At 54.3% G+C, this 22567-nt stretch overlaps 1 protein-coding gene across 7 annotated transcripts in view; it reads left to right on the forward strand.

Moving 5' to 3' along the window:
- Positions 1 to 22193, forward strand: part of Agap3 (ArfGAP with GTPase domain, ankyrin repeat and PH domain 3) — a 51252-nt gene extending 29059 nt beyond the window's left edge. For 2 of the 7 annotated variants that reach the window (XM_041640600.1, XM_041640601.1), the window contains 10 exons: positions 2642 to 2734; positions 7847 to 7951; positions 12835 to 13003; positions 16545 to 16712; positions 18076 to 18216; positions 19774 to 19928; positions 20034 to 20124; positions 20272 to 20494; positions 21151 to 21406; positions 21536 to 22193. In XM_041640600.1, coding sequence (XP_041496534.1) covers positions 2642 to 2734; positions 7847 to 7951; positions 12835 to 13003; positions 16545 to 16712; positions 18076 to 18216; positions 19774 to 19928; positions 20034 to 20124; positions 20272 to 20494; positions 21151 to 21406; positions 21536 to 21742 — 1608 coding nt within the window. In that variant the 3' untranslated portion in view covers positions 21743 to 22193. Of the gene's footprint in view, positions 1 to 1574; positions 2499 to 2641; positions 2735 to 7846; positions 7952 to 12834; positions 13004 to 16544; positions 16713 to 18075; positions 18217 to 19773; positions 19929 to 20033; positions 20125 to 20271; positions 20495 to 21150; positions 21407 to 21535 lie in introns of those variants that run through there. The other 5 variants (XM_041640596.1, XM_041640603.1, XM_041640599.1 and 2 more) reach the window with 3 other exon arrangements.
- Positions 22194 to 22567: the final 374 nt, after the last annotated feature.

The raw sequence follows: 22567 nt of genomic DNA on the forward strand, positions 1-22567 counted from the left end.
GGCTCTTGGCCTGGGCCTGTATCCAGCTGGCCAGGGTAGACTTTCTGGACCCTGCCCAGACAGAGCCAGTGCCCCTGGGCCTCTATCCTCCATTCTCACATCTATCCTGCTTGACAAACCTCTGCCCTGCATCCCGCTGTCTGCTGGCTCCTAGTGTGCGCGCTCACTGGCCTCTTACTGCTGATGGCTACTGCTGCTGTTGTTGGGGCATACTGTGCTTACACAGCTCCAACCCTCCAGACCCACAGCTTCTCCTTTCTGTTCTGTTCCATCCATTGAGATATGCAGAGTCTTGGTGGCTGCCTGCTCGTGTCCACACCTGCTGCTGCTACTGCTGCTGTAAAGCCCTTGGGTGCCTATGTCACAGTGACCACCATTGGTACCCTCCACAGCCTATTCCCCACATCAACATTGTGTTTCAATCATCCACTGCCTTGATTCCATTCTTAACATCCTCCCATCTTCCCCCAGTGGCTGGTTCAGCGTCAGGTCATCCCTGCCTCCCTGCTTGGCGTCCTGGCCACAGTACCTTCGGGCTCCCTCCCTGTGTACTCTGCTGCCTGCCTGCCTCAACTGTGCTGCCTTGCACCACCGCACCCCTTCCGCTGCGAGCACGGCCTTCCCTCCAGGCCTTTCCATTTTCTCCATCTTCACAGTGGCGACCTTCTTTTTTCTTTTCATCGTTTCCATGGTGACCTCACTTGCGCCATTGTCCCTAAGACAGCCTTAAGGCATGTTCAACTCTATGGGTGTATCTTGGGGATTCACCCATCATTGTTGTTGGGGCCACCCTTCCTTCATTCTTCCTGGAGGAGTTACACCTGCTCCAGGGGGATCCTGTTATGTGCTGCCTGTTCTGTGACTGGTGACTCCTCGCTGGGCATGGTTGTGATGTCCCCAGTCTCCCTTCATGGCTCCATGTATTCATTTGTTGCCACTCTTGCCCTGGTTCCAGTTCCCATCCTTCATGGGGAGGTGCCACTCTGGCTCCTGGGATTTTTCTGGTTGTTGGCAGCCCCTTGGCTTACCAGCCTGGCTGGGGGTAGACCTCACCACACTCATCCTGACCAGCAATTCAGTCTGGAAACCCAGTGACAACAGTCCCATCCTCCTTCCTCCCCCTGGGGCCAAAGGGACAGAGGGCTTTAGCCCCCGGAGGGGTCTGGAGGCAGGTGCTGTCTGTGGAGCTGCTGGGCAGCAATTTAATCTTTAGTAATTTTGCCCAGTTCTTCGTGCTCCCCCTGCTGGGCTTTCTCACACATTGCAGTTGCATTCCTTTGTCCGGACCCTGTACCCTTGGCTTCTGACAGCCTGGGAAAACAGGAGGGATGGGGCCGGGGCAGCAGAGTGGTGAACATTCCCTGCTGACATGGACTGCTGGGCCACAAATGTCCAGCTGTTAGTGGCCTCCTCCTCCTTTCCTTTTCCAACCTCCTCCTCACATCCTCCTCCTCCTCTTCATCCCGCTGCCGCCTCTCCCCAGGCGCCTGGGTCTCTGCCCTCACCAGTGCTGACCGACTTTTGCGGGGCTTAAGTATAACTTGCCAAAATCTTTATTCTTTCGATATTTGCAGATATGTGCCACTGTTTCCAACTTTTCATCAACAAAAAGGCCTTTCCAACTCCTTCCAAATTAGAAGACCAGGTGGTGACACACAGCACCTCTGGACATTCCCCCTGTGCGGGGCCGGAGGCGGGCCGGGCCCTGGGACTGCTCTCAGATGAGAAGCGGCCGCCGAGCTCCCCGCTCCAGAGACCCACAGGAACCTTTGTAACTAACCCCACCCCCAGGGAAGGCTAGGAACGCCGGAGCCCGCGCTGGGGGCTGCCGGGGGACCAGGCCCGGCTGGACGCTGCGCCAGGCTCGCTGAATGGAGAAGAAGGGAGCTCGGCCCACGCCGGCCGGCCAGAGCGACGAGGCCCAGAGGGGCGGGGGCACTCAAGCCCACTGGCCCAGCTGCTCCTGGGGGGAGCTTTCCTGCCCCTCCCCTCCTCTGCTCCTTCCTGCATGGACTTCTGCCGTTCCTGCTCCTGCTCCAGAAGCCGCCGCCACCGCGCTTGCCTTGCCCCCTCTTTTTGGCCCCTCCCCATTTCCTAGGATCCGCATTTGGGTGGACTCTGCCCCAGGAGCTTGGCAGGGCGCAGGGCCTCTTCTGGCCTCTCTCCTCTCTCTCTCCATCCACTGTGCCCCTCGGGCCACACCGATGCACTCGGTGCCATGTGTCTGTGCCGCAAACGAGCACCTGCCCGCTCACTTCTGGACTTTGCTCTCCCTGGTTGTCGTGCCCTGTGCTCCTGGCCAGCCCTCAGCCCCACCGGGCCACCTCTCCTTGCCCCTCCCGTCACTTATACTCCAGCCCCTGGGCTGCGTACTCATCGCACCCTACGTATTTCATGTCCTTGCTCTTTGTGAGGGGCGGGCCCGGCTCAGTGACCTGTGCTGCTCTGTATGGTGCCGTGTGTAAGAATAAACCCATTGGAATACTCGTGTCTCGGTTCCTTCCCGACCCGCCGCCCAGGCCTGACCCAGTGCTAGGGCTGCCCAGGAGAGGGAGGAGTAGGGGAGGGTGGGGAACAGCAGGCGGGCTGTTCGCCCCAAAAGGCCCCAGACCTCTAACACTCCTCTTCTTTTCTCTTCCAGTCTCGAAAAGGTGCTGACCTGGACCGAGAGAAGAAGGCTGCTGAGTGCAAAGTAGACAGCATTGGTAGCGGCCGGGCCATCCCCATCAAGCAGGTCAGCACTCTGTCTCCTCTTGGCCCAGGATGTGTCTCCCCAGTGCCTCCCAGGACTACCTTTTAACCAAGAGAGGGCGATTCTGGTCTGAAGCTTGAGGCCCAACAAACCTGGTCCCTAGACAGTTGTCTTCCCTCCTCATCACCACCGGAGGGCAGCAGAGAGCCACTTGCCGCCTTCAGTTGGCTTCCAAACCTGATGGTTCTCTTTGGTTCATACAACCTGTAGAGGGGGCCTCCTGGTCTCTGGGCTAAGAAAAAGAGTTGAGGGCAGTAATATTATAAGGGATTGGGCGTGGTGGCACATGTCTGTAACCCCAGGACTTGGGAGGCAAAGGCTTGGTTTGTGTAAGGAATCCTGGGGCAGTCTCAGCTACAAGGCATGGCCATGACCCTGTTTTAAAAACATAATCCATGCCAAGCGGTGGTGGCACTTGCTTTTAATCCCAGCACTCAGGAGGCAGAGGCAGGCGGAGCTGAGTTTGAGGCCAGCCTAGTCTACAAAGCAAGTTCTAGGATAGCCAGAGCCAAACAGTGAAACCCTGTCTCAGAAAACTTAAAAAAAGCAAAAACAACAAAACCCACACAAGCCAGACAAAGGAGTGTGAGAAAGAGGCAGTACTGAGGGATGATCCCATCTGGGATTTACTGGTACAGTTCTACCATTGTGAGCATCTCTTGTTATTTTTTCCTTTCTCATCTACTGATTCTAGTTACTGACTGTTGCCCATACGCATATGGGTTTAAGGCTCACTGCTTAGGCAGCCTATCTGGGTTCATCCCTGAAGAAAAGGGGTTCTCCTCCCTCAGTAGCATCCTGTCATGTCCAGAAGACACTGTCTTGGTCATCTGGTTCTTAGAAAGAATCTTCCTGCCCCTTCTTCTGTTGTGTTCCCTAAGCCTTAAGTGTAGGGGTTGTGTTACAGATATCCCATGGCATTCCATGTCATTTGTTCTCTGTCAAATGGAAACTCCTTGGGTGGGGTGGGGTGAGATGTATTTATCAAGAAAGCTGTCGCTGTCTGCCCTCTCTACCCCTTTCCGAGTCACTCCCCGAGAGCATGGGTAGTGAAGGCAGCAGTACCTGTGTTGAGTAGGAGCTCTGTCCAGCTCCAGCACTACTGAGTGGAGGGTGACATTTGAGTGCACAGGCACTGCTAGGAGTTAAGTGTGCCAAACGGACCGTTCTTGGTACTAGTGTGGTACAGATCTTTCGAGTATTTGGTGGCTGCAGAGAGACATGTTTAACCCTTCCAGGGACTTGTGAGTTCATTTGCAGTGTGAGCTATTGGGGGCAGGCCAGTCCCTGTGTCTGCATCACGTGTTAAGGTGGGAGGGGGTGATTCTGATGCTCTCTGTAGGTGTGTATATAGAAGAAAGCATCCCAGGAGGCTTATAAGGGCCTAGAGGCTAGGGCAGGGAGCCACACAATCCACCCTGTTCTCTCTCCTGCTTTCTCTTCTTCATCCCCGGGGTGACTGAATTTATGTCTGGCAGGGACCATTCCAGTTGGGCCAGTCTCCTGGGAGGGGAGTCACCTGAGAAGGCTGAGAGTCCCCGCCTCCTGACCCTCAGTATGCCAGTGTGTTCCTGTGTTCACAGAATCATGACACAGGATCCTGTTTATGGCTTGATCCCTGGAGTCCTGGGCTTTCTGGTGCGCTCTGGATGCCGCCCAGTCACCTGCCTGTGTGGAAGTGGGAGGCTGAAGGTGGCAGGTGCTCTCAGAGTGGTAGTGGTGTTATTATACACACCCAAACACATTTGATGAGTGAATGAGAACACTTGTCTCAGCTCCCACTCGCTTTCCTGTCTGGGGGTTGCAGTAGCTGCGGTTGGATTATTTGTTCTCTGAGTCCCCCACATGCAGGGGTGGAGGGAAGAGGCAGTCCTGTCAACTTGGAGCCTGGAAGTCAGGTGGTCACTTGTTTGTTACATTCCCTGATCTTCTTGGAAAGGTCCCTCTTGCATTTAGGCCCTGGTAGCTGTCTGGCCTAGTGTCTGTCTTTTGTGCTGAAGATGAGGTTGTTCATCTGTGGTCCACCTGCAGAGGTGTGTGGGGGGGGGGGGGGCTGCCCATTCAGGAGGCCCTGCCCGTGAGGGAGGGGAACCTCAGGTGCACCCTTATACGTCCCTCCTGGGTGTATTCCAAACTCGCCAGCCCATCAGGTCTCACTCTGCCACATTCGTGGTCCCTCCCCTTCCCCGCCCTCCTGTCCCGTGCTCCCCATTTCGGTTCCTTCCCCTCCCCCTAGCTCCTGCTGGGAGTGGAGATTGCATTTCAGTTGCCATTTGCATTCCCAATCAATCCGGACTCCGCAATTAAGTCGGCTGGCGGAGCTGGGAGGGAGGCGGTGGCGGGAACGGGTCCTCTGGGGGCTGTCGCCTCCGCACCGCTCCCATTCCGCCCCAGATTGCTTCCTGCTCCGTGGTGCGCAGCCGGCCGGCCAGGGAGGGAGCGGGAACCCCGCAGCTTCTCTCCCTCCTGGAACTCGGGCTGGAGGGTGGAGGGCAGCAAAGCTGGGTGGAGGGTGTGGGCTAGGGTCGCTCTACCGCTCTCTAGCCCGTTGGCGAGCCCTGAGCACCACGCCCACGTCCTTTACTAACGAGCCTCATTAAGCGGAAGGGAGCCTGGCATTCTGTTGGGCGGTGAGGGCTTCGCTCCTGAGCTGCCTCCGCAGCAGCCTGACGTCTGACCTCCTTGCCAGGTGGAGGAGGACCTGCGTAGGTCCGGTGGTCTTAAGCCTGCTCTGATCCAGACGGGCTCAGAGCTATTGTGGATTTTGGATGTTCCTAGCCAGCTGGTAGCACAGAGGGGAGCTGGGCCCCGGGGATTAGAGGCAGAGGGTTCAGGTGTGAGAGGCCTGGAACTGGAGGCTGAGTAAGAGGAGAGCCTTGTGATGACGAACATCAAGAAAGTTGTGAGTCCCCTGGGTCTCCCAGGAGATTCTGCACCCTGCTGTCCCGCCAGGCTTCCTTCCCTTTGCTTTCCTGATGGTTGTCTGTCCTCAGAGACTGTCTGCCCTTAGGGCCCATTGCTGTGGGTCAAGGAGAGGGAGGGAGTAACTTGGCTCTCTTCTGCTTCTGCCGTTCTACCGCTGGCCGACATCAGGGACACTGTAGCCACAGACACAGACAATATGACTGAGGAACGGATGGTTTTAAAAAATTATCTCAGAGCCGGGCGGTGGTGGTGCACACCTTTAATCCCAGCACTCGGGAGGCAGAGGCAGGTGGATCTCTGGGAGTTCGAGGCCAGCCTGGTCTACAAGAGCTAGTTCCAGGACAGGCACCAAAGCTACAGAGAAACCCTGTCTGAAAAAACAAACAAACAAAAAAAAAATCTCAGGCTGTCTGCCTTCAGAAGCTTCATTTGAGGGTAGGGTCTCACCATCAGAAAGCAGGGTATGTCCTCAGATGCTACGAGTACCTTTGCATCTCCTGTAGTGACATTTGTCTTTTGAAGGTGGCAGGAGGAGAGTTATCAAAGATATGACTTGTTGAAAGTAGGAGCTGGGAACTAAAGCTGTTCAGGCTTCCCTGGTTGAACACCCTTCCTCAGCTTCCAGTTTGCCCCCTAGTGGCCAGGGGTGAGAACACTTGTAAATCCTAAATCGCCTTTTATGTTGTTGTCTAGGCTGGCTGGCCCTTAACTTGTCTTCAGCCTCAACCTCTCAAGCTCTGAGGCCACAGGCATTGCCACCAATCTCACTCCTTAACTACACATTCTAATCTCATCCACTAGATCCTGAAGGACTCAGAGAAGGGTGTGGTTGACTCTGGTACTTGGCCTGCTCTTTGGCATTCCTCCATGTCAGTTTCCTGGCTGGCTGAGGGCAGGGCCCATTGTTTGCCTCCACATCTGTGCATTATCACCCTTCATCCCCATGGGGAGCCCAGAATACACCTTCCTGCTGCCCCAGAAATGTCTCTCATAACTCCGCCCACCGAATCCCAGGCTGTGAATCTACCTCATTCTCGCTCCTACCTGTATGGAATTGGGGGGTTTGAGGACCCAGCCACCTGGTGTCCATCTGTACTGTTTGTGTTCCCAGCTGTTTTCATGTGCTATGGTCGTGGACTGGTTTGGAGCAGTCCTGAGACCTCTTTAAGGGCCTGTTAGAGTAACAGGTTTCTTCCAGGGAAGAAGGGAGGGAGGAAGGAAGGCTGTGGTGGGTATTACCCATCCGGTTCTATGTCCTGCCTTCATCTCTTGACAGCCACACAGCACAGTCTTGGGAGGAGGTGCTTTTTTCCCAGTTCTTCTAACAGATACGTCCAGTGTTCGCTACGGCCCGGGTGTCGTGCTAGATGCTGAGAGTTCTTAGCAAACAAAACCCACACAAATGTCCTCGTGCTGCTCATGGGCCTTGCTCTTGCCCTTGCCTACAGGACTTCCACATTTGAAGGGCATAGCATGCCATACCTTGTGGTATGGGTTTGTAATCCCAGCTATTCAGGAGGCTGACGCAGGAGGGCTCACCTAGGCTACAGAGTGAGTTTGAAGCCAGGCTAGGGAATTTAGTCAGCGCCTGCTATAAAAAGGGAACTGCCTAGTGGTAGAGTGCTTACAAAGCACACCCCCCCGTACTAGGCGTGGGGGGCGGGCAGCAGGGGCAGCTGACGGACAGGCTCAGGTGGCTGAGATGGAAGGCTTGGACTTCTTGGTGCCTAGCATGGGGTCTAGGACCTTGTTGGGACAGTTAAGGGATTTTTCTGTCCTATATTGGTGCTCCCTCGGGTGGTAAAAGGCCAGAAGCCTCTGTAGCTGGCCTTTTCCTCTCTTGTAGAGCCTTCTAGATTAGCAGCAGCTCAAACGGCCTCTCCCTGGATGGCCACTGAAAGCAGAGCCTGTGGGAAATGCCCTCCTAATGCACCTGAAGGTCTTTAACCCCTCTGCTCAGGTGCAGTGGTTCCAACAGAAAGCAGGGTGAGGATTTGGTTGTTTAATCACATCATGGTCTTCCTGTGCTAGGCTGGCTCCTGGTCTTGAGTGAAGTCCCGGACATCAGAATTTAGAGACTTTTGGGCAGATCTGTGGTCTGAACCCTGACCTTGGGGTGTAGTGTTCCACATGCTGACTCCTGGTCCGTAATTGTACCTCTCTTCTTAGGGGATCCTGCTAAAGAGGAGTGGCAAGTCCTTGAACAAGGAGTGGAAGAAGAAGTATGTGACACTCTGTGACAACGGGTTGCTTACTTACCACCCCAGCCTGCACGTGAGTCCAGAAGATGGGGTGGGGATGAGGGAAGAGACAGAGTAAGGACCCCTGGTGATCTCATGGGGTTCCCTTTGAGAATGCACCATACTTCTGTAGTGTGGGAAGAGCACAGGACCCAGGTTTTGCCTTTCCTATAAAGCAAGCTCTCTACCAGTTATGCTAAGCTGAGCTGTTATGGTCAGCTTACTTCTCCTTTGCCAGTCGGGCTCTGTGTCCCGTGTAACTATAGAACTTCTGTGGCCAAGGGCATGTATATTCCCAAACAAGTATCTGAGGCTGACCATGGCAATGAGGAGCACTAGGCTCCTGGGCCAGTGATGATGGGTGAGCCTGGATGTTGAGTTCAGCCTAGGAGGAGTAGAAAGGTCTGGAGCACACATGGTGTATGCCCAGCAGTGGGGGCATGGGTGTTCGAGTGATCATCATGTGGCCCCTGTGGCAGCTCTCCCCACCTCCTTCCTTCTCCTCCCCTCACTGCGTGGCTCCAGCACACAGCTGTCACCAGAATCCATCTCTGTCACCACCCCACTGTGGGGCTAATGAGTTCTCCTGTGAAGCCCCTCGAGCACAGCACGTGGGCCAGCCCCACCTCCCCCCGACCCCCGCTCAAAAGCTCTGGGCTTGCCTCAGAGGGTCCCTAGCCCATCTTTAAATCACAGGATGTCAGGGAAGTCCTGCCCCACAGGTTCCAGGGTTTGCATTTCCTGGCCATTACGTGGTCCTTAGAGGCCTACCCAGATAACCCTCCAGAGAAAGAGGCCTGGTGTGGATGTAGGCCTGGGCAGAACAGGCCTTGGGAGGTCTCCATTCAGTCCAATCTGCAGCGAGGGATTCCCATCTTCCCCTCTGCTGATTCCTCGGGGTACTGGCCTTTCTGCTTAGCACAGGGAACATTGGTCAAGTTAATCCTCTTAGTTCCTGTGCCATAATGCCAGGTGGTCGTGGTCCCTGAGAGATGAAGGGCCACATCCATTCCAGCAGCCGCTCTTCTCGCCTCGACCCCGTTTCTCACACAGCCCTTGTCCTTCTCCCATGCCCTCAGAAGACAACAGGAGGCAGTTTGGCTAATTCAGGTGGCACTGACTGCAGAGATAAAAGGTGTCTTAGGCCGACGGTGCTCTCTGCTGGTACAAGGCCTTTCCATGGAACTCTGTACCCAGGGAGGGCTGGAGAAATATGTGCTATACAGACTGTAGATTCAGAGTGTTCCCTACAAAAGGGATCTGAGGGGTCCTCCCTAGTTGCAGGAGGAACTGGGCTATGTGTTGAGACCCAGGAACATGCCAGCACCTGCCAACTCTTATGAGTCATGTTTCACCCTTTGTCCACTGGGCAGGTTGGCATATGTTCTCTGTGTGTTTACATCGGGACCAAGCGCTTGAGAACTGTCTGACTAGGACACCTGCCTTCCTCCTGTGTGGGTGGTCTTAGCTGCCTCCTGCCTACATCCTCAACAGTGTCTTTCTGGTTGTGCAACTATGGCCGGGTGTGGGGTTCTGTCCCTTTTGCTGTTCCTTGTACTGGAAAGTAAGGGGAGCCAGGGTGAAGAAGAGGGGTGGAGACCGGGGCAGGGGGGCTCAATTGTATGAAGCTAGGTTCTGGTTTTGGAACCCGAGGGCAAGAGGGAAGGTAGTAGGAACATCATTCCTACAGCTACAGCTGGAAAGTAGTGGCTCAGCAGGTTTGTAGTGCATTCTAGCCACCCAGCTAGTAACTGAACGAAGATGAGGATCCATTGTCATCAGTATTACCTGAACTTGCCAATGCTTACCAAGGACACCTACCTCTGAGACTGGCTGCAAAAGCCAGAACAGAGAGTAAGTCAGGTAAAGCTGCCAGGGACCTGGCTGGGCATCCGAGTCTCCCAGGACTCCTTCTCACCATAGTTGTACTGTGTGACAGGACCTGGGCCCAGGAACTTCCAGGCCTGCCCTAATGCCTTTGCAGGGTGAACTCTAAGAGATGACTGCCCATTGACCTAGTCTCTTGGATTCTAACCCTCCAGGTCCCCTTGGGCTCTGTGAGGATTGTGTGGCTAGTATCTCAAATTGCATCACTTGGTCAGACAGCCAAAAAGCTGGTTCCACCATCACATCCATCACATTGGATGTCAGGGGGCACTGACATAGCAGTAGCCTGGCCTTCCCTGTAGATTCTGCTCATCAGAGTTGCTAGATCCCTTGAAAGCTTCCCCTTAGACACAGCAGGCCTGGTTCATTTCTAGGTTCTTACTTTCCCGCTTGACCTGCCCTGTGGCTTTGGCTTGTCCATCCTCTCCTGCTGTTCCTTGCTCTCTCCGTTTTTCATCTGCTACCTTCCTCAGACCTCAGAAGTGTGTTAGCACAGCAGTGACCTAGCAGTCTAACCCGCAAGAATCGTAGATCCCTCGGATGCTAGAACCTTAATCTCGACAGTGAAAGAAAGGGCCCCAACAATTCTCAGCCTTGATTGGGTCTGTCTGGCTTCCCTGAAGGGGACAGGTCTCACCTGAGAGCCAGGACCACAGTGTCTAGGCCTCTTCTAGTAATGGAGGCGGCTAGGCCCAGCACGTGGAGCATGAGTTGTTGGGCAGGCCGCAAGCTTCGTGCCCGAATCTCGCCTGGCCCAAGAGAGCCTGCCACAGCCTCCCCCATTTTGCAGCCAGCGGAGCCATTCACACAATCACCTTCTGTTAATTCTATCTGCAACATCAATTAAATTGTTTGTAGAAACTAATTGAATGTGGCTTAATCACACATCTTAATAGCTTTCCACGCTCTGAACTCGTTGTTAATTCCAGTAATAAAACGAGATGAGAACGCTGGCTGGGTAATTAGCGAGGAGGCTGGGGAAGAAATTGCTGTTTGATGGTGGGTAATAAAGGCAGCCGTGGTGACCGCTCTCCTGAGCAGCCGCTGCCACCACCATGCTCCCCTGTTCTGCTGACGGAGGGAAACGCTATTGCTCTCTGCCTGAGGTCCCTGTTCCTGCTGGTGCTCCTCCAGGCTCCTCACCATGCCCTCCAAGCCCAGGCTGCATCAGACAGCCCACCACTCAGCCCAAACTTCTGAGGGTTTCTTCCTGCCTAAGCCACAGGATATGGTATAGTCAGATGCAGAAGTTGGGCAGTCCTTTCTCTGCTAGCCAGCTATTGGCTCCTTGGCCTTGAATAAAATCCCTCTGTGTAGCTCTTGTTCTTGGCCTAGGGTCATTTTCTCGTGCCACATCCCAGCTTTGGGCATCTCAGAGCTTGAGTAGGACCTGAAAACTGTTATAATTGCTGTGACCTCCTTGTGAACTGGAGCAACCCAAGCCCCTCCCTCAGGAGAGGGACTACAGCTGGGCCTTTGGCCCAGCCAGCTGTTGGCAGTTGTCTGGAGCAGCCGATGCAAGATGTAGTTATATCTAAGGACTGGAGATGGTGAGCAGGAACCAGAGCTAGTGTGTCCAGAGACTCAGATCAGTGTGGATAGGATCTAGAGGTGAGCACATGTAGAACCAAGCCTGGAGTGGAGGGAGAGAGAAAAGTTACATACTAGACACTAAAATAAAAACCAGAGGACCAGCAACAGTGCCTGATGGGGCAGAGAATGGTCAGGTGGGGCAGTCCTTGAGGCAGTCTGTGGGCGTACGACCTTGAAGCCAGAAGTGTCAAGGTCCTCGTGGGTTGGAGGCTATTCTCTTTGATTTCTTGGTAGATTTTTCTAGGAATCCAAAAAAATGAGCAAAATCTTAGAACAGCTGTGCCCGAGCCAGGCCTTATCACAGGAAGAGACAAAGCAGGAAGGCACAGACACAAATCAAGATGTAGTGGAGGCAGGGATTAAAACTCAGCCCTCAACACACCTTGGAGGAGCAGCAGTTGGTTGGGTTTTATATCTGATCAATACAATTTTAGATTCTTCTCTCAGGAAGTTACATAGCACCAAGGGAGAAATTTTTGTCATACAGTATGGAGATTGAGAGCTTGGAACTATCTTCATGTGGAAGCCAAAGAAGTCTGGAGTGAGCGATGGGAAGTTGTAGTCAAAGCCAGGCTCCAGGTCAGGTCTAGCTTTAACCAAAAGCTACAGGGACAGAGGGTTCTGTAGTCTTTAGCTTGCAGGCAAACTTTGGGAATCTCCAAATCTGGGCTTGGTCTAGCTCCATTACCTACTGTGATCTTGAGCCGATTAACATTCCTAAGCCTCAGCTTCTTCATCTCCAACATAGGGCAAAGAATGCTCTGGAGACTGAGACAGGAGGATTGCCGTGAGTTGAGTCTGGAAACACCTCACTCAGCTAGTTGGAATTTGAAATATACCGATAAATTAACTGTATATATTGGACATAACGCACAACCCAGGGATGGGCAAATAACAGTCTGATGATGACAGGTCCTACTGACAGAAAATCCATGGTGTGCATTGATGCTTTCCCAAGTCCATCGGAAAAAGTTCAAGACTGTCCTATAAACAAACAAATTGTCATCCGGGGTCGTCCTAAGGGCTGATTATTCCTCAGTGCCCAACTTGTGATAGGAGCGTCATGGAGACTTGGAACTGCTCTGTCCTTTCAGAATTTGTTGTTCCCCTCCTCAGCCACACAGGTGCCCTATCTATCTCTTTACCACCTAAGCCATGGCCTTGAGCCTAAGTGCTTGGCTCCAGAGCCTTTTTAAGCCTTCATCCTGTCTTCCTCGCTGAACTTTGAGCACTGTGAAGACTTGGGTGTGATTCAGATTTGGAGACTTGGTTGGGCCTCAAAAACCTGCTTTGAGACTAAGTGTGTGAGTCTTCATTGCCCCCCCCCCGCCCCCGCCCCACCAGTTAGCGGTGAGGGAAGAGTCTTAGGTAGTACTGGAGACAAGCTGCTGAGGAGAGCCGTGCCTAATGCATCTTCTGTCATCTGTGCACCTTTAGGATTACATGCAAAACATCCATGGCAAGGAGATTGACCTCCTTCGGACAACCGTGAAAGTGCCAGGGAAACGCCTGCCCCGAGCCACACCTACCACAGCCCCAGGCACCAGTCCCCGTGCCAATGGCTTGGCCATGGAGCGGAGTAACACACAGCTGGGTGGAGGCACAGGTGAGGTGGCTACTGTGAAGGAGAGTGGGGAGTTTCAGAAATGGGGGGTGGGGGTGGGTGTGAATGGGCCTAGCACGACAGGCTGCTTCTCAGCCTAGACGTCAGAGCTGCGAACATGCTCACCAGCCAAGGTCCCACTTTGAAGATCCTCTCCACCTGGAGTCATGTCCTGTATGCAGACCTAACAGTGCTAGTTGTGGTAGCCTTTGCTATCAGGTGGGGATTGGGAGCCTTGGGATTGGGATGTGGGGACAGCTAGTGATCCTTGGCCTACCTCCCTGCATTTTAGCTAAGGTAGGCCAGTGACTGACTTGCCACAGGAGTGGGTAGAGTTGCCTGGGCTTACCCAGGCAGCCACTTCAGGTGTAGGTCTATGCACAGAAAACACTGAGTCTAAACCCAGTGGTTTGGGAGGGCAGGGAATGGAGAGTTCGGGACCATGAGTACACAGTTGTGTATGGGTAGCTTTTCTTTGACTGTGTTCTTTCCTGTGTGTGGGTGTGTTTGTGAGAATGAGTGCAAGTGTCCATCGGGACCGGAGGCATCCAGATCCCCTGAGACTGAAGTTGCAGACAGTCGTGAATCACCTGATGTGGGTCCTGGGAATCAAACCCAGGTCCTCTGGAAGAACAGTGTGTGCTTTTAATCACGAAGTCATCTTCTGGGCCCTGACTGTACTCTTACCTCTTCATGTAACAGTGTGGTCTCAAGGAAGGCCTCTGTCCCCAGGTCCTAGTGCCATTCATTCTCCCTGGACCTTTTTTCTTCCCCTCACTCACTTTCTTTGCTCCTAGACCTGCCCTGGATTTCTGGACCCTTCTGTAGGATTTAATGTCCTCAGTTGTCCTGACTCAGGACACAGGTGGCTCACCAGTGCTGACCCTGTGCCTTGCCCCAGAGGCCCACTCATAGAATTACCAATTTTCCCAAGATGTGCCACCTTGCCGAGGGTGTAAGGAGATGGGGAGTTCTTTTTACATGATAGGAGGGCATCTTAGATACTGAGAGAACATGGATGGGCCTAAGGACAAACTCCAAACAATAAAAAAACTGTTTGCTGTAAATGCTGGTGGGATTTGAATGTAGGGCCTTGTGCACATTAAGCAAATAATCTACCAATGAGCTATATTCTACCACCCTCTAAGAGTGGTCCTTGTTTGGAGCAAGGTACCTTATTTGTGGCTGGTTCCTTCTGAGTGAGCTGGAGGTGTGGGGAGAGCTGAAAGAGGGACCTTATGTCATCAGTTTATCTGTGCCAGCACACCGGTTGTCTCTGACTTGGGCACCAGGGCCACAGCAATGCGTGGACATTACTGTCCTGTTTCCATGAAAAAACAAGGACTGAGAGGTGCACTAATCTGTCTGTAAAATCCTGTAGGTATGGGATCTGGGATTTACTCTGTTGCTTCCATTAAGCACATGAGCCAGAAATGCGGAGCCCTTGAAGTGTATGCAGGGAGAACTCTGGACAGCGGAAAGGGAACAGGCCAAGGAAGACATAGTCTACCTATGGGGTTATTTGCTGATAGCCTGCTTAATAGGGTGGGCTGTAGAGGCTGGCCTTGGTGGCAAAAATATTGGGTCATATGCTGTCCTCAGGGCTGAACCGCTAGGATGTCTCCCAGGGATCCCTATCTGGCCAACCTCATCGTGGGGTTCTTGTTGGTACCACAGGAAGTAGGGGTAAAGTGGCCAAAAAGCAGACCTGTCTTTGAAGATGGGTAATGAGAGAAAAACTGGAGTATTCCCCCAAAAAACGGAAGAAGCAAGATGCCTCTGGCCTGTCCCATCCCAGTCTGGGCCCACCCTCCTAGCCTTCACCTAGGATGCCACAGTGGAGTGCAGGAGGGAGCCCCAGCAACTCACTCCTCTAATTATGGCACCCACACAGAACACATGGATGACGCTTCCCAAGCACGAGTTCCTCCTGCCGCATGCTGACACCAACCCTCATGCACACTCACACATGTCTCTCGCTCACCGGGCGATGTTAACATCTCATTATCTTTGTTACTGTAATTACATTATCCGCTGCTTTATGCAGAATTATCCTCGGAGGACTAATTGATGGCTCCATGTTTAATTCATTAATCATTAGCATCAAATTCGACAATTACAGTGCACACTGATTGTGGGATTGCAGGCGTAATGAGGGGAGAATTAACAAAGAAAAGGAAAGCACTTTCCTTCCCTCAGGGTTTGGGTTGGGGGCTTGGGGAGGAAGTTGGGCCTATGATACCATTGGTCCAGGCAAGGGATTAGGGGGTCCTGTTTGGAATCCAGAAGGCATAGGGACTAGGAAGAAGTAGGGAAAAGTAAGGAGCCTCCAATGTTTAGGGAGGGAACCTGAGACCTGAGGATGGGAGCTGAAGCCTGGGTACCATGTTCGTGTTACAGGCTCTTACTGTGTCCGGTCATTATGCAGCAACTGGAAGGGTAGCATCAAGCTCATCTCTGCCTTGAAGGGCCACTCTGCAGAGCATTTGTAGCATGGGCCCCCTCCCTTCCTCTTACAGCTGCTTCAGCTCTGTGCTTCCTTAGACATCCAGAAACCCAGTCCACATGCTTGGCCTGACAGGCTGCAAGACCAGCCGTTTGGCATTTCTCTTTGCTTGCCTTTGCCTGCCTCCTCCAGCTTTGGCCGGCTCTAGTTCATCAGCTTGCACTTGAACTTCCACACTGGAGTTTCTCAGGAATCCTGAGAACATTCGGGTTTGTGTCCCACCTGTCCTGGGCCATCTGTTGGGTTGTTTCTTCCTAGCCTCATCACCACCCTCAGTCTTGGGGACACTGAAGAAGGAGAAAGAAGCTTCGGTTCCTAGGCCCCATAAGTGACGCAGGCTTTGTGGCTGTTGCCAGACTCTATTTAGAAGGCCTCTATCTGGGCCCTGGGTGGAGCCAGGGAGAGCTGAATGTTCATCCTCTTTGCCCACGGTGGGCTGTGCCTGCCCAGCCTTGAACTCCTCAAGCCTTTGATTCCCCTTGGCTTTGCCTTTCTTCCCTGATGGGAAACGAAAGATTAATTTTCTCCAGCCCAACAGGATAATTACTAATACTAATTAGACATAATTACTTGAATTTGATACACTTATTTCTCGTCAGAATGGCAGCAAAGCTGAGGCAAAGCAAGTGACATGCCGACTGCAGTGCTAGATGCAGGGACCTGAGTGGGGTGTGAGTAAGGGGAGTGACAAGTTGCAGCACTCAGCCTTGGCCAGGAGACCTCAAGTATGGATGACCTTGTGTGCACCCATGCCCCTGCCTCTCCCAGCTCTCAATCATAGTGATGACTGTGGTCCTTTATATTCTCGGAGAAAGGAGGATATGAAGGCTAGAAGTCGGCTCCTTCAGGTATAGAGGCTGCAGGAGGCCTTGGCACGCCCTGGTGAGCCTGACACTACCCAGTGAAGCCCAGGCCCTCCTTTCTGGTCACTGTCCAGCTGGAGTTAACTCAGACTTTGCCCTGTGACTTGTTTAGCATATTATTTCTATGCAGCCCCCACCTGTCCCTCCTCCCAGCCTGATCCTTCCCCTCCCCCAGGTGCCCCCCACTCGGCCAGCAGCGCATCCCTGCATTCTGAGCGCCCCCACGGCAGCTCAGCCTGGGCTGGCTTGCGCCCTGAGGGGCTGCACCAGCGCTCCTGCTCGGTTTCCAGTGCTGACCAGTGGAATGAGGCAGCTGCCCTGCCTGCCAGTGTGCAGCACCCTGGTGAGTGGTGGCTCTGCCACTTCCCACCTCTTCTGGCCTCTGCTGAAACGTGAGAGAGAGAGAGAGAGAAGGGGGGGGGGCGCCCAGAAGCCTAGAGAGTGATGGGGTGGGCCCCGCGGAATCCTTCACTGCCTGTTTCAGATACTGTATACTGCAGGGCTGGGTACCTCAGGGACTCAGTCCCGTCTCCAACAGCCAGCTTCTCTGACCCCAGGCCTACAGGCCTGCCCTCTGTAGCTCCTTCTTCCTGAGCCCCCAAGCATTGCTGGTAGCCCTCCTGCATCCCCATCAGCCCCCTGCACAGTCAGCTCATCAGCCTCTCTGCAGGGGGACAGAGAAGCAGAATAGGGAGATTGGAGGCTGGGGGCTGTACGCAGTGAGAGCCATGTCTGGGGCAACACTGACCTGCCATTGCAGAGAGCATCCTAGTCCCTGAAGGGTTGTCCTGAAAGGCTTCTGCCCATGTCCTGCTTCCCTTGACTGGGCCTGCTGTCCAAAGAGCTGGAGACTGGCTTTCATCCATCCTGTTTCCATTGCTCTTCCCAAATATTATCTCCCCCAATCCCATAACTTTTTGGCCACAGACCCTTTCCGCCCTGCTCACCTACCCTCCTGAGCTCCTACTCACTGGGCAGGGGGGGTGGGTCACTTTTACTTTTCTCACAGAGGCCTCTCACAGACCCTCCCCCACTCCCAGTACAAACAGAAAGCCCAGCTACTGTGCTCTGGGCCCAGTAGCCAGAAGAACCCCTATGTGTCCCCATCCTGAAGCAAGGCCACCTTGGGGAAAGTAATCATGGAGCCAGGGCCAGTCCCTTGGGTCACCGACCCATGGCCTGTCTGGGCTTTGGTGAAGCCCCTCTGTTGAGTCTGGAAGGAGGTAGTCAGGGAGGGAGGGAGTGTGTCTGCCTCTAATGAAGTTTGACATTTAGTGGTGAGCGCCGGGCGGGGTGTGGGAGCGGAGCTTGATTAGCGCGCTCTAATTGACAGTAATTAGGCAGCTCCCTGATTGTTTCTAATTCTGCTATTAATTGTGAGGAGCGGGGAGTGTGATTGAGGATAAATTTGGTGCGGAGCTGCTGGGGCTTCAGCTCCCTGTGAGTTCCCTGGGCCGCCCGCCTTCCACCCCTCCAGGCTGCAGAAGCTCTTGCCTCCCTCTGCTTTATCCCGCTCTGCTTAAGTTTCCAACTCTTAGTTCTCCTCCTTCAGGGCAGGAGGCTTTGGGGCTGGGAGGCCTGGGCAGTCCCTGGCCCAGAGAAGGTGCCCTGCACACCCACCTAGAGTGAGCAGGACTGGCTCTCCCCATACCTTGTGCCCAGCTTTCCTCCCTCTTCCCACACATCTCCACCTCTCCCCTCACCAGCCAGTGGCCCAGCTGAGGTACTCAGTTCCAGCCCCAAGCTGGAGCCTCCCCCATCTCCCCACTCCAACCGGAAGAAGCACCGCCGGAAAAAGAGCACCACCGGGACCCCCCGACCAGACGGCCCCAGCAGTGCTGCTGAAGGTTAGGGGGACCCAGAGGTGGGCAGTGGGATATGGGTGCAGTACCATAAAAGCACAGTTGTTCCTGTGATAGATGGAGGAAACACTCTCATGAATGATTCCTGAAAGAATTACTCATGACCCTCTGGTAACCTAGACCCTTCACCTTACTGAATCCTTCCTGTTGAGCTGGGCTTGCTTCTGTCGTTCTTGGAGAAAGGCAGGCAGCATGAGAGCTTCCAAGACCTGCCGAGAAAGGCTGGTTCTGTGTCTCTTCAGTTAGCCATGACAGGTTCCTCACACACGTAGGGTTGGCAGTGCTCTCTGGGGATGTGACGGTGCCTCACACGTGTGCTCTCAGTGGTCAAGATGCTCTTCTGACCTTTCTCTGTTGGTCTCTATCACCAGACACTGCTCCTCCAGCATCTTCCCAAGCACGGGGGGGGGGTGGGGGGGTGGGGGGGAGTTCTTTACATAAGTAGCATCTGTGAACTTGCAAGTTCTCATCTGTGTCCTGACTGTTGTGGGGGTGGGCGTGGCTCAAGTGAATCTGGACAGTGATACAAAGTCATGGTGACAGTGTCCTGTGGTTTGGGGACTCAAGACCTCCCAAGTGGTGGTAGAATGAGCATGAAAGCAGGAGGAGGGACCTGGAGAGGAGAGGTTCCAGTTTACACGTGGGGAAAACCAGTGCTCTTAAGGGTCCCCAGAGCAGGAACCAGCAGGGGGAGATTTCCAGGAGTGTGGCAGAGAAGCAACAAGAACTTAGGATCAGGGAAGACCCTGGCAGAATGCATGGCTCACCCTAAGGCCATATAAGTACTAGGTCTCTCTTAGCCCCCATGACAAGTCACACTGCCTATTGGCAGCTCTTTAGGGACAGTGGCCACTGGGAATAGATCTGTCTGTCTTTAAGGGGTCTAGGGGAGCAGAGTGGGAGAGCACAATCCTGGGGTCACAGTGCAGCCCTGGTGTTGGCCACTATTGCCACTACAGATGTCCTTGGGTTCTTGCTGGTTCCCATCCTCCAGTTCTTGGAGAAAACATGTCTTCCCCCACCCACTTGCCCTTCCTGCCTGTCTATGCCAGGGCAGTGGGGGAGGGGCCCAGCTCCCAGGAGCCCTGTGCTGACGCCGTCCGGAATATTGGGTTTAATGAGCTGCAAAATGAGGAGGCTGCAGCTGACACGTACGGGTGGTGCTCGCACCCGCCTCCTTGCCCAGCATGTGCCTTCTAGCACCCGTCACCTCCTTCTCCAGACATTTAGCTCACCTTCCTCCGGATGCTGTCTCATGGTGTCCCTTTCTGGTATGGTCAGGAAGCGAGTACTGGCCCCCGTCATTTCCTGACTCCACAGGTGGTCAGAAATGGAGGACAAGGACTCAAACTGGTCTTGAGCAGGCAGTTTCCCTGCTTGTGAATGATCCTAAATAGTGCGGCCCTAGGGCTGCCTTGGGCATATTTGAGGAAGAAGGATGAGTGTTGGCGAAGCAGGATCTGAATGGAGTTGTGGCAATGGTGTGCCCCTGGGTGTGTATGCTGGCAAAGAGCCCTAATAGTGTAAACGTCCTCTCCCCAGAGACAGAGGAGTCCTTTGAATTTGTGGTGGTGTCCCTCACCGGTCAGACCTGGCACTTTGAGGCCTCAACGGCAGAAGAACGGGAGCTGTGGGTACAGAGCGTGCAGGCCCAAATCCTTGCCAGCCTCCAGGGCTGTCGCAGCGCCAAGGACAAGGTTGGCATGGGGTGGTAGAGCCTGCTTGGAGAGCCTGGCTAGGTGAGAACCAGGGAGGGGACTTGGGACTGATTGACTATCCTTATCTCTCTTGCCTCATGGCAGACTCGGCTGGGGAACCAGAACACAGCTCTGGCTGTGCAGGCTGTCCGCACGGTCCGTGGCAACAGCTTCTGTATTGACTGTGAAGCCCCCAGTGAGTACAAGGACAATAGATCTGGGAGCTGGGTGTCTAGGGTTCTAGTGGCATGAGGTGGTGGACAGTATGCAGAAGGGGTGACCTTCCTCAAGGGCCCTCTCTCTGGGTGCCACCTGCTGTATCTTTCTCCCTCTGCCCACATAGATCCAGACTGGGCCAGCCTGAATCTGGGCGCCCTGATGTGTATCGAGTGTTCAGGGATCCACCGACACTTGGGGGCTCACCTGTCCCGGGTCCGCTCCTTGGACCTTGATGACTGGCCACCTGAACTGCTAGCTGTCATGACTGCAATGGGCAATGCTTTGGCTAACAGTGTCTGGGAGGGGGCTCTGGATGGCTACTCGAAGCCAGGCCCCGAAGCCTGCAGGTAAGCTAGTACGCAGGAAGGAGACAGCCAGGCGCCACTACGGGGCGGGGGGGGGGAGGGGGGGGGGAGATAGAACCTATAACACTGGTAGTATTAGAAGGCTTAAAACGCTGTTGCTCTGCTTGACGGTTGGCCTCTGGGGGTGTCCCTCCCCTGCTGGTACCTGTCACTCAGGCGTCTCACAACAACAGGGCCTTTTCTGAGCTGTTATCGGTAGGTCAGGGGCCAGCAGGAGCCGCATGCGCAGGACCCATATCACTGTGTGACTCCTGTGTGCAAGCCTGCATGCTGAGATGGGGAGAATGGGTGGTAGATAGGGTGGCCATGGCCCCCTCTCAAGCTGTCACCCGCTTTGTTCCAGTGCTACCAATTGCAAAGAGTTCAGACGGCTTGATAAGCTGCTGCTCAGGCCTGCTTGGAATCTTCCTGCCCTCTCTGCCCTCGTATCCCTACTGGCCCCAGAGGTCTCCCTTCAGTGTCCTTCCCCTTTTACTCAATACCATCCTATTTATGTGACCTGTTGCCCCTCTGAGGGCCCTGGGATCCCTGGGGCTCCTCTGTGTCTTCATTCTCATCGTTGCAGTAGTCCTCCCTGGTCCCTGCCTAAATGCTTGCTTCCTTCATTGCCTCATGCCTTGATGGGCCTGTGCTTATAGAGAGGAAAAGGAGCGCTGGATCCGGGCCAAGTATGAACAGAAGCTCTTCCTGGCCCCGCTACCAAGCTCGGATGTGCCGCTGGGGCAGCAGTTACTCCGGGCTGTAGTGGAGGATGACCTGCGGTTGTTGGTGATGCTGCTGGCCCATGGGTCCAAGGAGGAGGTGAACGAGACATACGGGGATGGTGATGGGAGGACAGCCCTGCACCTGTCCAGTGCCATGGCCAATGTGGTCTTTACACAGCTGCTCATCTGGGTGAGTCTGGGTACCTCTGGCCTGTCCTGGGCCCCCCTTCTCAGCCTTCAGAAGCTGCCTCTCCCCTGCCCTGAGAGCTGAAGCCTTTCCTTCCACATATGCCAACTGTGAATATGCTTTCTCCTGCAGTACGGGGTGGATGTGAGGAGCCGTGATGCCCGGGGTCTGACTCCGCTGGCCTATGCCCGCCGGGCCGGCAGCCAGGAATGTGCGGACATCTTGATTCAGCATGGGTGCCCTGTGGAGGGCTGTGGGTTAGCACCCACTCCCAACAGAGAGCCTGCCAATGGCACCAATTCCTCTGCAGAGCTGCACCGCAGCCCTAGTCTCCTATAAAGCTCAGGAAGAGGGCAGAGGGACCAGAAGGACTCCATGGCCTGGAGGACACAGAGATGGAGAAGCAGGGATGCACAGTGAAGAAGAGGACAGGAGAAAGGTCCAGGGATGGAGGAGAGCTTTGAGATTTGAGCTGCAGCAGAGAGCAGGAGTGTGTTGTGCAGCCCTCTGCCCTATGGTGCCATTAAGGGACAGAACCCTTTGGAGGTACCTGTGAGGAGAGGGGGGCAGGACCTCTCCCTCCTCCAGAACCCTGCCTCCTCATGACAGCTCCCACAAGCCTTCACCCTGCAATGGGTGGGAAAGGACAGGACACAGGATGGGGGTGCCAGATGAGAGACCAGGGGGCCAGTCTGTGAGTCCCATGTAAAATTTGTACATCGGAGTATTTATGTTTGTGTATATACGTGGCGTGTGTATGATGAGCCAATAAACCAGGCTGTATGTGTGGCGTCATTTCTCTGTGCTCGGTTTCCTGACCTTCCCAGAGTGACCTTCACCTCCACTTTCTGCTTTTGTGGTTGGTTTTGAGATTTATGGCCCCTGCTCTCCTTAGTTACCTCCTCCTGTCAGTTCAGGGGAAGCTGACAGAGCAAACCTGCCCATGACAGAGGAGACTGGCTCTACTTCCTGCTTTGTGCCGCCTTATCCTCTCACTGCCCCCTCCTGAAAACTGCCGGTGATCTCTGCCGTCGTTGGCGTTCTGTGTAGTAAGCACGCCCTGCACTGGCCAGTGTGCAATGGCATAGCCTCTGCTTCTTCCAGAGAGACTCCAACACCGCAGTGGCTAGTGTTGAGGGAGGCTTCAGGGCTGCGTGGAGGCTC

This window comes from Microtus oregoni, unplaced genomic scaffold, assembly GCF_018167655.1.
Source record: "Microtus oregoni isolate MIOR12 unplaced genomic scaffold, Mior012 000064F_ref0000363, whole genome shotgun sequence".
NCBI lineage: Eukaryota > Metazoa > Chordata > Mammalia > Rodentia > Cricetidae > Microtus > Microtus oregoni.